Source organism: Malassezia japonica, chromosome 8, assembly GCF_029542785.1.
Source record: "Malassezia japonica chromosome 8, complete sequence".
NCBI lineage: Eukaryota > Fungi > Basidiomycota > Malasseziomycetes > Malasseziales > Malasseziaceae > Malassezia > Malassezia japonica.
In genome coordinates, this window is record NC_083377.1 from 482,222 (window position 1) to 492,680 (window position 10,459).

Consider the following 10,459-nt stretch of genomic DNA (forward strand, 5'->3'; position numbering starts at 1 on the left):
CCCCTGCACGTAGCGCACCTCCATTGGACCTGCTGCACACCTCCATCGCGCATGCCGGCGCGAAGCCAAGTCGATAGTGACGGTACGTCCTGCTGCTGACGCAGCGCCCTATGCGCGGCACGATGCCAAGCCGACGGTGCGCTTCATGCGTATGGATGTCGACGAGACGCTGCGAGCGCTCGAAGTGTCCTCGCTGGAAGAGGGCCTGTCGGACGCCGCGGCCAAGTCGGTCCGCGCGTCTGTCGGTGCGAACGAGCTTTCGGAAAAGGAGCCCGAGCGCCCGTGGGAGAAGTGGGTGGCGCAGTTTAAAGAGCCGCTGAATCTGCTGCTGCTCGGCAGTGCGGGCGTGAGTGTGCTGGTGGGCCAGCTCGACGATGCGATCTGCATCACGCTGGCGCTGGCGATTGTCATTACGGTCGGGATCGTGCAAGAGTACCGCTCGGAAAAGAGTCTCGAGGCGCTGAACCAGCTCGTCCCTCCCCGGTGCCACCTGGTGCGTGGCGGCGAGTCGGTCACGGTGCTTGCGTCGGAGCTCGTGCCCGGCGACATTGTCACCTTTTCGACCGGCGACCGTGTGCCCGCGGACGTGCGCGTGGCCAAGGCGTCCGGCCTCGAGGTCGACGAAAGTGCGCTCACCGGCGAGGTGCAGGCGATGCGCAAGACCACGCGCGCGATTCCCGCGGACGACGACGGGGAGCCGTCGATCAACGACCGCGAAAACATTGCGTACATGGGCACGCTCGTGCAGCACGGCAGCGGCACCGGGATTGTGGTCGCGACCGGCGCGCGCACCGAGTTCGGGAGCATCTTTGACATGGTCGACCAGGTGGACGAGCGCCAGACGCCGATGCAGCGCAGCATGGCAGATCTGGCGCAGCGCCTGAGTGTCGGCAGCCTGGCCGTGATTGGCACGATTATGCTGCTCGGCATCCTGCAGCAGCAGGACCTTCTCGAGATGTTTACCATCGCCGTGTCGCTCGCCGTCGCGGCGATTCCCGAGGGCCTCCCGATCGTGGTGACGGTCACGCTCGCGCTCGGTGCGCTGCGCATGTCGCACCGCAACGCGATCATCAAGCGCCTGCCGAGCGTCGAGACGCTGGGGTGCGTGTCGGTGATCTGCTCGGACAAGACGGGGACACTCACCGCGAACGAAATGCGCGTCGTGCAGACATACACTGTCCCAGACGGCGTCCAGGACGTGCCCGAGCACGGAAAAGCGTCGGACGCGCTTGCGCGATGCCTCGAGGTGGGCACCCTCTGCAACAACACCGAGACCGGCCCCGACGGGCGCTGGCTGGGTCAGTCGACCGAGGTCGCGATGCTCGGCGTGCTCGGCAGCTTTGGGCTGCAGGACAAACGGAAGGAGTGGACGCGCACCGACGAGCAGCCGTTCCGCTCGGATACCAAGATGATGACCGTCACCGGCCACTACCAGAACGAGCGCAAGGAGACCATCTTTATGAAGGGCGCGCCGGAAGTCGTCCTGCGCCAGTGCACGCAGTACCAAGGGCCGGACGGCACGCCGCAGCTCACCGACAAGGTGCGCGACGAGATCCGCGGCGCAATCAAAAGCATGTCCGACCGCGGCCTGCGCGTGCTGGCGTTTGCCGCGTCGCCCGCATCGCACCGCCCGTCGTATGCGTTCTGCGGCCTGCAGGCGATGCACGACCCGCCGCGCGAAGGCGTCGCGGACGCAATCCGCACGCTGCACCGCGGCGGCGTCCAGATCGCCATGATCACGGGCGACGCGGAGCCGACGGCGGTCGCCATCGCCCAGGAGCTGGGACTGCTGCAGAGCGGGCGCGCCGGCGTGCTCACCGGGCCGCAGATCGAGTCGCTGAGCGAGGGACAGCTGCGCGAGCGCGTGCAGTCCATCACGGTCTTTGCGCGCACCGCTCCGGAGCACAAGCTGCGCATCGTCGCCGCGCTGCAGTCGCACGCGGCCGTCGTCGGCATGACGGGCGACGGCGTGAACGACGCGCCGGCGCTCAAGCTCGCCGACGTCGGCATCGCGATGGGCCGCGGCGGGACCGATGTCACGAAAGAGGCCGCCGACGTGATCCTTGTCGACGACAACTTTGCCACGATCCTTTCGGCGGTGCGCGAGGGGAAGAGCATCTTTTACAACATCCAAAACTTTGTCGCCTTCCAGCTCAGCACCTCTGCCGCGGCGCTCGTGCTGATTGGGCTCAGCACCGTGATGAAGCTGCGCTTCCCGCTGAACGCGATGCAGATCCTCTTTATCAACATCCTCATGGACGGGCCGCCCAGCCAGAGTCTCGGCGTGGACCCCGCGAGCGAGAGCGTGATGCGCCGCCCGCCGCGTGCGAAAGACGCGCCGGTGCTCACGCGCCAGCTGCTCTACCGCGCGCTCTTTTCGACGTCGGTGATTGTCGTCCTGACGCAGTTCGTCTTCCTGTTCGAGCGCCCGCCCGACGGCGCAGACAAGCGCGACGCGACCATGACCTTTACCTGCTTCGTGTTCCTCGACCTGGTGTCCGTCGTGCAGAACCGCGGGCTGCTGACCGGCATCGATCAGAACCACATGCTCCTCTGGACGGTCGGCGCGAGCTTCCTCGCACAGCTCCTCCTGGTCTACTTCCCGCCGCTCCAGCACGTGTTTCTCACCGAGTCGCTCGCGGCCAACGACCTGATGTTTTTGCTGGTCGTCGCGGGCATCGCATTCGGGCTGCACGAGCTGCGCAGGCACTATGAACGTGGGCTGCTCGACGAGCACGACAGCCAGACACAGGGTATTCAGAATGTGTAGCTACCTCCGCCGCCGCTTACGCGGCGCCGACACAACCGGCGGCCCCGCCGCCGCTGTACCTCCGCACGCATCGCAGAACCACTCGTCGTCGGGGATCGCGGCAAGCTTCGGGCGCAGGCAGCCCAAATGGTAGGGGTTCTCGCACTTGTCGCACGCAAGCAGCTGCGCCTCGTCGTCCGCGGCGTGGCACACGAGACACGCGTCCGCCGAGTCGACCGCGTGCGGCAGCCGCGGCAGCTCGCCGTACGCTTTGCCGGGCTCCACGAGCCAGAAACTCGTGTGCGCCGCACTCGCCACGTCGACCACGGCCACCTCGCGGAGCGAGGCGAGGGGCGCAGGGTCCGCCGGCGCACGGCGCACGCCGAGCTCGCCGTGCGACGCGCCTTGGCCCCATGCGTATGCGCGTGCGCCTTCGCCTTGGGCGCCGGCAGCGCAGTACAGGCCGTCGACGCCGAGCGCGGCCTTGTACGTATCGAGCTCCTCGAGCGCCGCAAGGGGCTTGAAGATGTAGTAGCCCTGGCCGAGTCCGCCGTCGCCGGTGACGCGCGTGCGGCCCGCAATCCAGTAATTCTGCTCCAGGTCCAGACACACGGTCGCGTCGCGCCCTGCGACGACGCGCTGCACACGCGCGTGCTTCGGCTTGCTGCGTGAGACGGACAACGCACCTTGCAAACTGCTCGACACGCACCGGCGCCATCTGGTCGCGCTGCGTCCCGCACCCGAGGCGTCCAAAGCGGTTCTCGCCCCAGGTGTACACAAAGTGCTCGGTATCAAGGCTGGGTTAGCGAAAAAGACGTACGCCACGGCATGCGTCGCGCCGCATGCGATCTGGATCACATTCTCGAGGGCGAGCGGCACCGGCAGTGCACGCTGGCGGAACTGCCACGCGCTTGCCGAGACGGCCTCGGCCCCGAGCTCGTCTGTGCCGAGCTGCCCGTAGATGGTCGAGCCCATGGCGTACACCTTGCCCGACTCGCCGAGGATCAGGCCAAAGGTGCGGCCGCAGCCGACCTGCCACGCGCGGTCCTCGCCAAAGGGCACAGGGTCGAGGCGCGTAAAGGGCGATGCGGTGCGCACGCTTCCAAGGCCGCACTGCCCGTGCGAATTCGAGCCGGTGGCGTACACGTGCCCGTAGGAGGTTGCGAGGAGCGAGTGCTCCGCGCCGGCCGCGACGTGCACCACCGTCTCGCCTTCGGCGAGCGGCGGGCGAAAGTCGCTCTGGCGGTCGAGCTTGTGCGGCTCGCTCACCACGGTGCGCGCGTCGAGGCCACACTGCCCCGCGCCGTTCGCGCCGTAGACGTACACGTCGCCGTCGAGCGTCAGAAAGAGCGCGTGTTGGCTCGAGGCCGACGCGCCGATCTGCTGCACGCGCACATTGCTCAGCCCACGGAGGATCGCTGGCGATGCGATGCTGCGTCAGTTGCGCTACCTACTTTTCCCACGTTCCATCGGGTGCGGGCACGCTCCCGGTGAGAAGCACTACGTCAGTCGCGTCACGTACCTCGGCCCCACGTCGCCATAAGGAAACGCGTCGCGCCTGTCACGTGCCTCGATGGACGCTGCGGAGGCCTGGCAGGCGGTCCTCCAGCAGGACGCGGGGACCGCCGCGCACTACGAGAGCCGCGTGCAGGGGCGCCGCGTGCAGCTCGAGAATGTCGACCGCGCGGCGCCGAAGCCGGCGTCGGAGATGCTCGCGCGCCAGGTGCGGCGTGCAGAAGGGCGCGCACGCCGCGCGGCACACATGGCCCAGCGCCGAACGCCGCGGCACGCACACACCGTGCGCCCGAACCAAGTGTCCTACGCGCAGGCCGAGCCGCTGCATGCGCTCTGGACGACCTACGCACAGGAGCTGCTGGGGCTGCCCGAGCTGGGCGCAGACGAAAAGGCACTGCGCTCCGCTCTGACGAACACCTCGCATGTGCAAAACATGCAAAACACCCTGCTCAAGGCAGACTGGATCGGCGCACACGTCGAGGTCGTGCAGTCGACCAACCCCACCCTCGTCCACCTCGCAGGGATCATTGTACAGGAAACGCACGAAGCACTCCACATAGTCGTGCGCGGCGACGCGCGCGTACGCCTCGTCCCGAAACAAAACTCGGTGTTTCGTATGGAGATTGCCGCATCCGACGCGGCCGACGCACCGCGCTTGCGGCTGGATTTGTACGGGAACCAGCTGCGTTATACCCTCCCAGCACGTGCCACACGCAAGCACAAGGCGCGCAAGACCATTGAGCTCGACCGGACCGCGGCGGGGTAGCGCACACGCAGAGGCACAGTGCACGCCACGTCTGCGCACGGCGTCGTCCGAGAAGTGCAGGGGCTCGTTGCACGCGATGCACACTCTCTGCCTACTCCACATGCTCACCGCGATCGGGCCGATCGTGACTGCAGGGGACTGCAGTGCGTCCATCCTACCCCATTCGGATCGCGACGAGCCGCCGAACGTGTGGCGGTGCCTCGTAGGCTTCTTCTCATAGATTCCCCGTTCCCCACCATCATGTCTGCTTTGCCGTATGAACGCGATGCGGAAATGGTCATCAAGCACTTCCTCAAGGAAGTCGCCGACATGCAAAAGACACGCCGCCTCGATGACCATTCCTTCTCTATGTTAGTCAATATCGAAAAAACACTCCTCTTTAAGCTGTACGTGGACTCGCTCATGCAGCATCGACCGCGTTCGCATCCCGAATGCGAACCAGATCACGTCGCTAGTCACGTCGCTCAACATCACGCTGGGTCGTAGGATGTACTGCCACCTAATCAAGAGCTTTGTCAGGCGCAAGGGTCCGGGGGCGCTGGGCAAGAAGGGTACGTCGCACCGGCCAACGTAGAACATTTTCACCTGCAGCTCCAAGAGGTTATCATTTACAACGCCGAGTTCACGCTCAGCGGGATGGAAAAGAGGGTACGTCGCCACGCTCACCCAGTTCCAAGGCCACACAGAAAGCCTAGACGACTGGACGACGTCGGTGGATTACATGCGCAAGTTTGAAATCGTCGGCGTTTTCTACCGCGTCAAGGGCTACAACCACCTGGACGACAGTAACGTGGCCAGGGTGCGAACCCTCAGCGAATCCGAAAAGAAGATGCTCGAGCTCCACTTTGATGCTGTCATGGCACAGAGCGGCTACCAGCAGTTTCTCGACGCGCTGAACAGTGCTAGGGCTACCAAGCACATCCCGATGCGCGATTTGGCCCGAGAACTGTGCATGAGCCCAGCGCGTATGCAAAAAGTGTACGTCTCCCTCGCGTGCTGATGCGCAGGTTTCAGGGATTCGAGGACCCCACGGACGACGACATTTTCGATCTCGCCGAGTACTTCAAGCTGTACGAGAATCCGGGCGTGGTCGACAACATCGTCTTTCACGCATTCAACTCGACCGCTGCATCATTCAAGCACTATTGCCGTTCGTCGCTAAAGCTCACCCAGACCCCGTCATGGGCCAGTTTCGCCAGGTCATGAAGCGGGACCTCGACAAGATCTGGGAGGCGTTTCAGCAGATTGTAGGTTGAATGTTGCTCACACCAGTGTCCTGACTCGATTCTGGGAACCAAGTCCTCGCACACGTTTGTCATGCGGCTGCCGGGGTGGAACACGCCGGGCGTAAAGGTGATGGCCGCCGCACCGTCTCTCAAGTGCCCTACGGACTTGGGATTCCGCCAGATTGACAACTACACCGGCCCCGTGATCAAGCGGCACCGTACTGAAGAGGAAAAGGGCAAGGACGTCAAGAAGGAGGAGCCAAATGCTACCAATGCGCTTCCTGTGACTAATCCTGAGTCTATGGAGGTAGAGGAAGTGCCCAGCAATCTCAAGGCCGAGACTAGTGAAGTCAAGGTGCCCTATGATGTCAAGGAGGAGCCTAGCCAGGTCAACGCGCCGTCTCACGATATCAAGGAAGAAGACGACATCAAAGAGGTCATCAAGAACGAGAAGGGAGAATCGGTTGAGGTTATCTATATTTCGGATTAGCCTACTGATAGCTTGCGTGGCTCATGGAGCTTGCACGTCCAAGTCTTTTGCTGTCCAATTCGGCTCGCCCTGGCGTAAAGGCGAGGCCATGTGGACCCACGTGATGGGGATTGTCCAAAATTGGGCCGAATTAGCCAAAAGGTACCTCCACATGTGTCCGTCGAGAACATGGCGCACCTTGCCCCAGCGCATGATTGGGTACCAAACAACTTTCAAAGCATAATCTGCTCCTGAATCAGACGTTTTCCAATACATACTGGCATACGGGTAGCTTTTGAATATATTTGCACAGCACAAGTCAGACCCCAACGCATCCATATGTATATATATAGTCTCTCCCAAGATGTTCCATTTCCTTGTCATCATTATGCCTGCCCCTACGAAGGCACCTCTCCACCAAGAACAAAACGATGGACCTGCTTTTGATTTTGAAGGCTCGATTCCACCTGGAGTCGTGGGCCTTGATTTTGATAATTCAACGTACAACGTGGAGCTCTACATGCAGGATGGCCAAGAAATGATGAGCATTGACGTGACCGTTCCTTATCTCTTTGACAAGAACGATGAAAACCGCGCGCCTTCTACGGATGGAGACTCTAGCAGTCGTGGACGCGACACAGGGGGCAACGGATCCCACGACGATTCCGCCAGTGCACAGCAGCGTGCGGACAGGGGTTCTTCTGCTCCTCGTGTTACCGATGGCAATGATGTGGCTGCTGACTCACCGATGAAGAAGCACACACTCTAAAATTGTCCGGATCGGATGTTAGATGGATCAGGTTATGGCGACAAATAGTGTTAACGAGTCAATCGTTCTAATGGAGAGCCTCTGTAGCACTGGAATATCCATGGGAAATTGCGTCAATAGACCCATGTTACTCTTTTGTGGCGAATTATTGAGCTATAGTAGGGTTCTTCAAATGTAGTCAGTCATAAGGTTTAATATGAGCTTCTCCATTCATTTCCTTCCTAGTTTCAAAAACTTGTTCCACTGGTCTACTTTAAGGCATCGGTACAAGCTCCCCATGGATCGAGATATTGATCTCATGGCCATCATTACGTGGTATAATTATGGCCGAAACGTAGTGACAATACATCTCCAAGTATGTATTGGGAGCCTATTGTCAGATATGCCTTAAGTGACGTACATGATGGACGAATTCATTCCAAAGGTAAATTGCATTCCTCTTCAACACATGACGTAGCTGAATCATAATGGGGTCTGAGTCAGAAGCAGATACATGCCGCAAAATTCATCCATTGTCTCCTGACAACCCGTGCTAAAGGCATTCATCACACAGTTATCAATTATTGCAGCGTTGTGATGTAGTTGAAAGAAGTCCACCATTTTAGAGATATCACTTTCACTGGGACTGTAGGTCCCATCAAGGCTGTTTATAAGTTACTTCTCGGAACCACATACATTTTGGCAAGCGTAGAAACTTCTAGGTTGAGTTCTTTGGCCATTTTTTCGATTGGAATGTTACTGTCCAGAAAAGCAGTCCTCAGGTTGAGAAAGTATGCAAGGTAGAGCCACCGAGCAGCAGTCTGGTCATACTCATGTACAAGGTCAACGGCATCTACTTCTGGGATACAATCCCAGCTGGTATTGCCCCTGTTCACTCCTTGGAATGAGATAGCAAAGACTTGGTTATGTCTCATGAAATCGAATTCACATGTCCAATTTTTAAAGAGCTCGTCTTTGTAATTTGACTGTAGTTAAATATACAGTCTGAAACTCACTTGGTCAAGGAGCTGGGTAATGATATTTTGAGCACAAACCATCAGGGTGCAGTTCAATTCGATTGAAAGCAATTCTTAAATTAGCAATGAAAAGACGGACCTGGGCCACAGAGTAATACTTGTCCACTTCTCTGCACTAGGCTGTTGAAAATGCGACTGATGAAAGCTTCGCTGTACGACAAGTTCAAAGTGTACCATATGTGCTGTCGTTTAGCAAAGTCGGGGAGGTATTGTCCGACCAATCTAGAAGTAAGCCGCATTGGCTGAGGACTCACATCTCGCTAAGTTCCTGATCGCTGATTCTCAGAAGCTTGCCAAGATTATGGTGATCCAGTTTCCTTTTGTGCTGCTCATCTCTGATGGCTTGGACATAGTGCTTGATCGTGTCGCTGGAATCTTGCTCGTACGATGTACTGGTCATGAAAGGTAATTTGGTTTAAGGGAAACTCGTCAATTTCATAAAAGAAAGATATGATAACATAGGCACAGCCTCAATAAGGGGCTTCCCTTATGCAGAAACCATACTCTTTCTAGGCATACATCTATGCATACCCCTTGCTGTTATTCAGTATGATGTGGAGGCCTCCATAGTTCATTGGACATCACCTGTCTCGCAAGATGCTGTCCTCTTACAGCCATGGTTCCGCTGGTCTATTATTTTTTTTTTCGATCCCCACTGTTGAACCACTATGATACCATGTATGATTATGAGTCGTATCCGCTTCATAGGAAACTCAGAGGTCGGTTGAAACCACGAGTGGTTCAATCTAGCACTTTTGTTGAAGGAATATGAGGCAGTTTCTTGAGTTCTCCTTCGATGATAATGTTGATCATGCGACCAACAGTATCAGGCACTTGAGTTGCAATAACATGAAGGTCTACCTTCTCCATTCGTGAGTTTGGAACCAGGCATTAGATACTCAGTGAGCACTTACAGTTCGAACAAACTCGTCCCAGATGTAATCGACATTCCTCTTTAACGTGTTGCGTAACTGTACCATGACGGGATCTGTGTAAGGTACGGAAAACGTACGGCAAAAAAAATGGAATAAGTCTCGTTGTCGGTTGTCAAATGCATGAGCAACATAGTTTCCAACGATCGCTGGATTCCGGTTCAGTTCGAAGAAAGTGACAAGCTTAAATATGTCGCTTTCATTTGGGATCGAAGTGCCATCGATGCTAATGAATGAGCGGCGTGCACAGAGAACGCACATCTTTTTGAAATAACAACTTTCGAGATCAAGTTCTTTAGCCACCATACCAAGCGTCTTAGCAGTCATGGACAAGCCATTCCTTAGGTTTATGAGAAAAATCCAATAGAGTATCCGAGAAGTAGCCTTATCATATTCTGCCTTGAGGGTATCATGGTCCATTTCGAGTACGTTTCCACTGTATTCCCCGTTCTTGGTACACCCTTGAAATAGGATAACAAACATCTGGTCTTGTCGCATGAAATCGATATTGCAGATCCAATTATCTTTGAAATTGTTTTGATCATTTGGCTGGAATGAGCTTTCACACCATGGCGTACCTGCGTATGCACTTGGCACAGTATCTCAGAAGCACGTGTCAAAAACAAGCAGTTGATTTCAGTCAAGAGTAGCTCTGGTGTGAGTCATCCATACACGTACCTGGACCACAAAGTGATGCCCTTCCACTGCATTGAACAAAGCTGCTGACCAGCTGACTACAGAATCGATTATCCAAGGATATGCTAAACGCGTCGATTGTATGCCGTAGAAGGATGGGGTCGGGGGATGTGGACCCGTCTATTCTACGAGGTAAGCTTGTGCTTTAGACATACATGTTATTCAACGTCTCCTCATTCATCCTCAGAATCCTGGCCAGTTCCAAGTTACTAATATTTTGTTTTTGCTGTACATCCTTAATGGACTGGAGATAGTGCTGGATAATAACACGCGAGCTTTGGCTGTCTGAAGAAAGGACCATGGATTGAAATAAAGAGTAGG

At 57.4% G+C, this 10,459-nt stretch overlaps 4 protein-coding genes across 4 annotated transcripts; 3 read left to right on the plus strand and 1 right to left on the minus strand.

Moving 5' to 3' along the window:
• Positions 1-51: 51 nt before the first annotated feature.
• On the plus strand, positions 52-2,770 carry PMR1 (P-type Ca(2+) transporter; the record flags this gene model as incomplete). Its single annotated transcript, XM_060267992.1, has 2 exons — positions 52-82; positions 105-2,770. 2 exons carry the CDS (start codon positions 52-54, stop codon positions 2,768-2,770), a joined length of 2,697 nt encoding a protein of 898 aa, XP_060123975.1.
• Positions 2,771-4,290, minus strand: MJAP1_004072 (uncharacterized protein; the record flags this gene model as incomplete). The annotated part of the gene is made up of 5 exons (XM_060267993.1): positions 2,771-3,413; positions 3,436-3,546; positions 3,570-4,181; positions 4,204-4,249; positions 4,272-4,290. The coding sequence occupies 5 exons, from the start codon at positions 4,288-4,290 to the stop codon at positions 2,771-2,773; spliced, it is 1,431 nt and encodes a 476-aa protein (XP_060123976.1).
• A 32-nt stretch (positions 4,291-4,322) lies between these two features.
• Positions 4,323-5,030, plus strand: MJAP1_004073 (ribonuclease P; the record flags this gene model as incomplete). Its single annotated transcript, XM_060267994.1, has 1 exon — positions 4,323-5,030. The coding sequence occupies one exon, from the start codon at positions 4,323-4,325 to the stop codon at positions 5,028-5,030; it is 708 nt and encodes a 235-aa protein (XP_060123977.1).
• Positions 5,031-5,270: 240 nt separating this feature from the next.
• On the plus strand, positions 5,271-6,746 carry MJAP1_004074 (uncharacterized protein; the record flags this gene model as incomplete). The annotated part of the gene is made up of 7 exons (XM_060267995.1): positions 5,271-5,380; positions 5,439-5,581; positions 5,605-5,678; positions 5,701-6,008; positions 6,038-6,180; positions 6,204-6,277; positions 6,330-6,746. 7 exons carry the CDS (start codon positions 5,271-5,273, stop codon positions 6,744-6,746), a joined length of 1,269 nt encoding a protein of 422 aa, XP_060123978.1.
• Between the last annotated feature and the right edge of the window lie 3,713 nt (positions 6,747-10,459).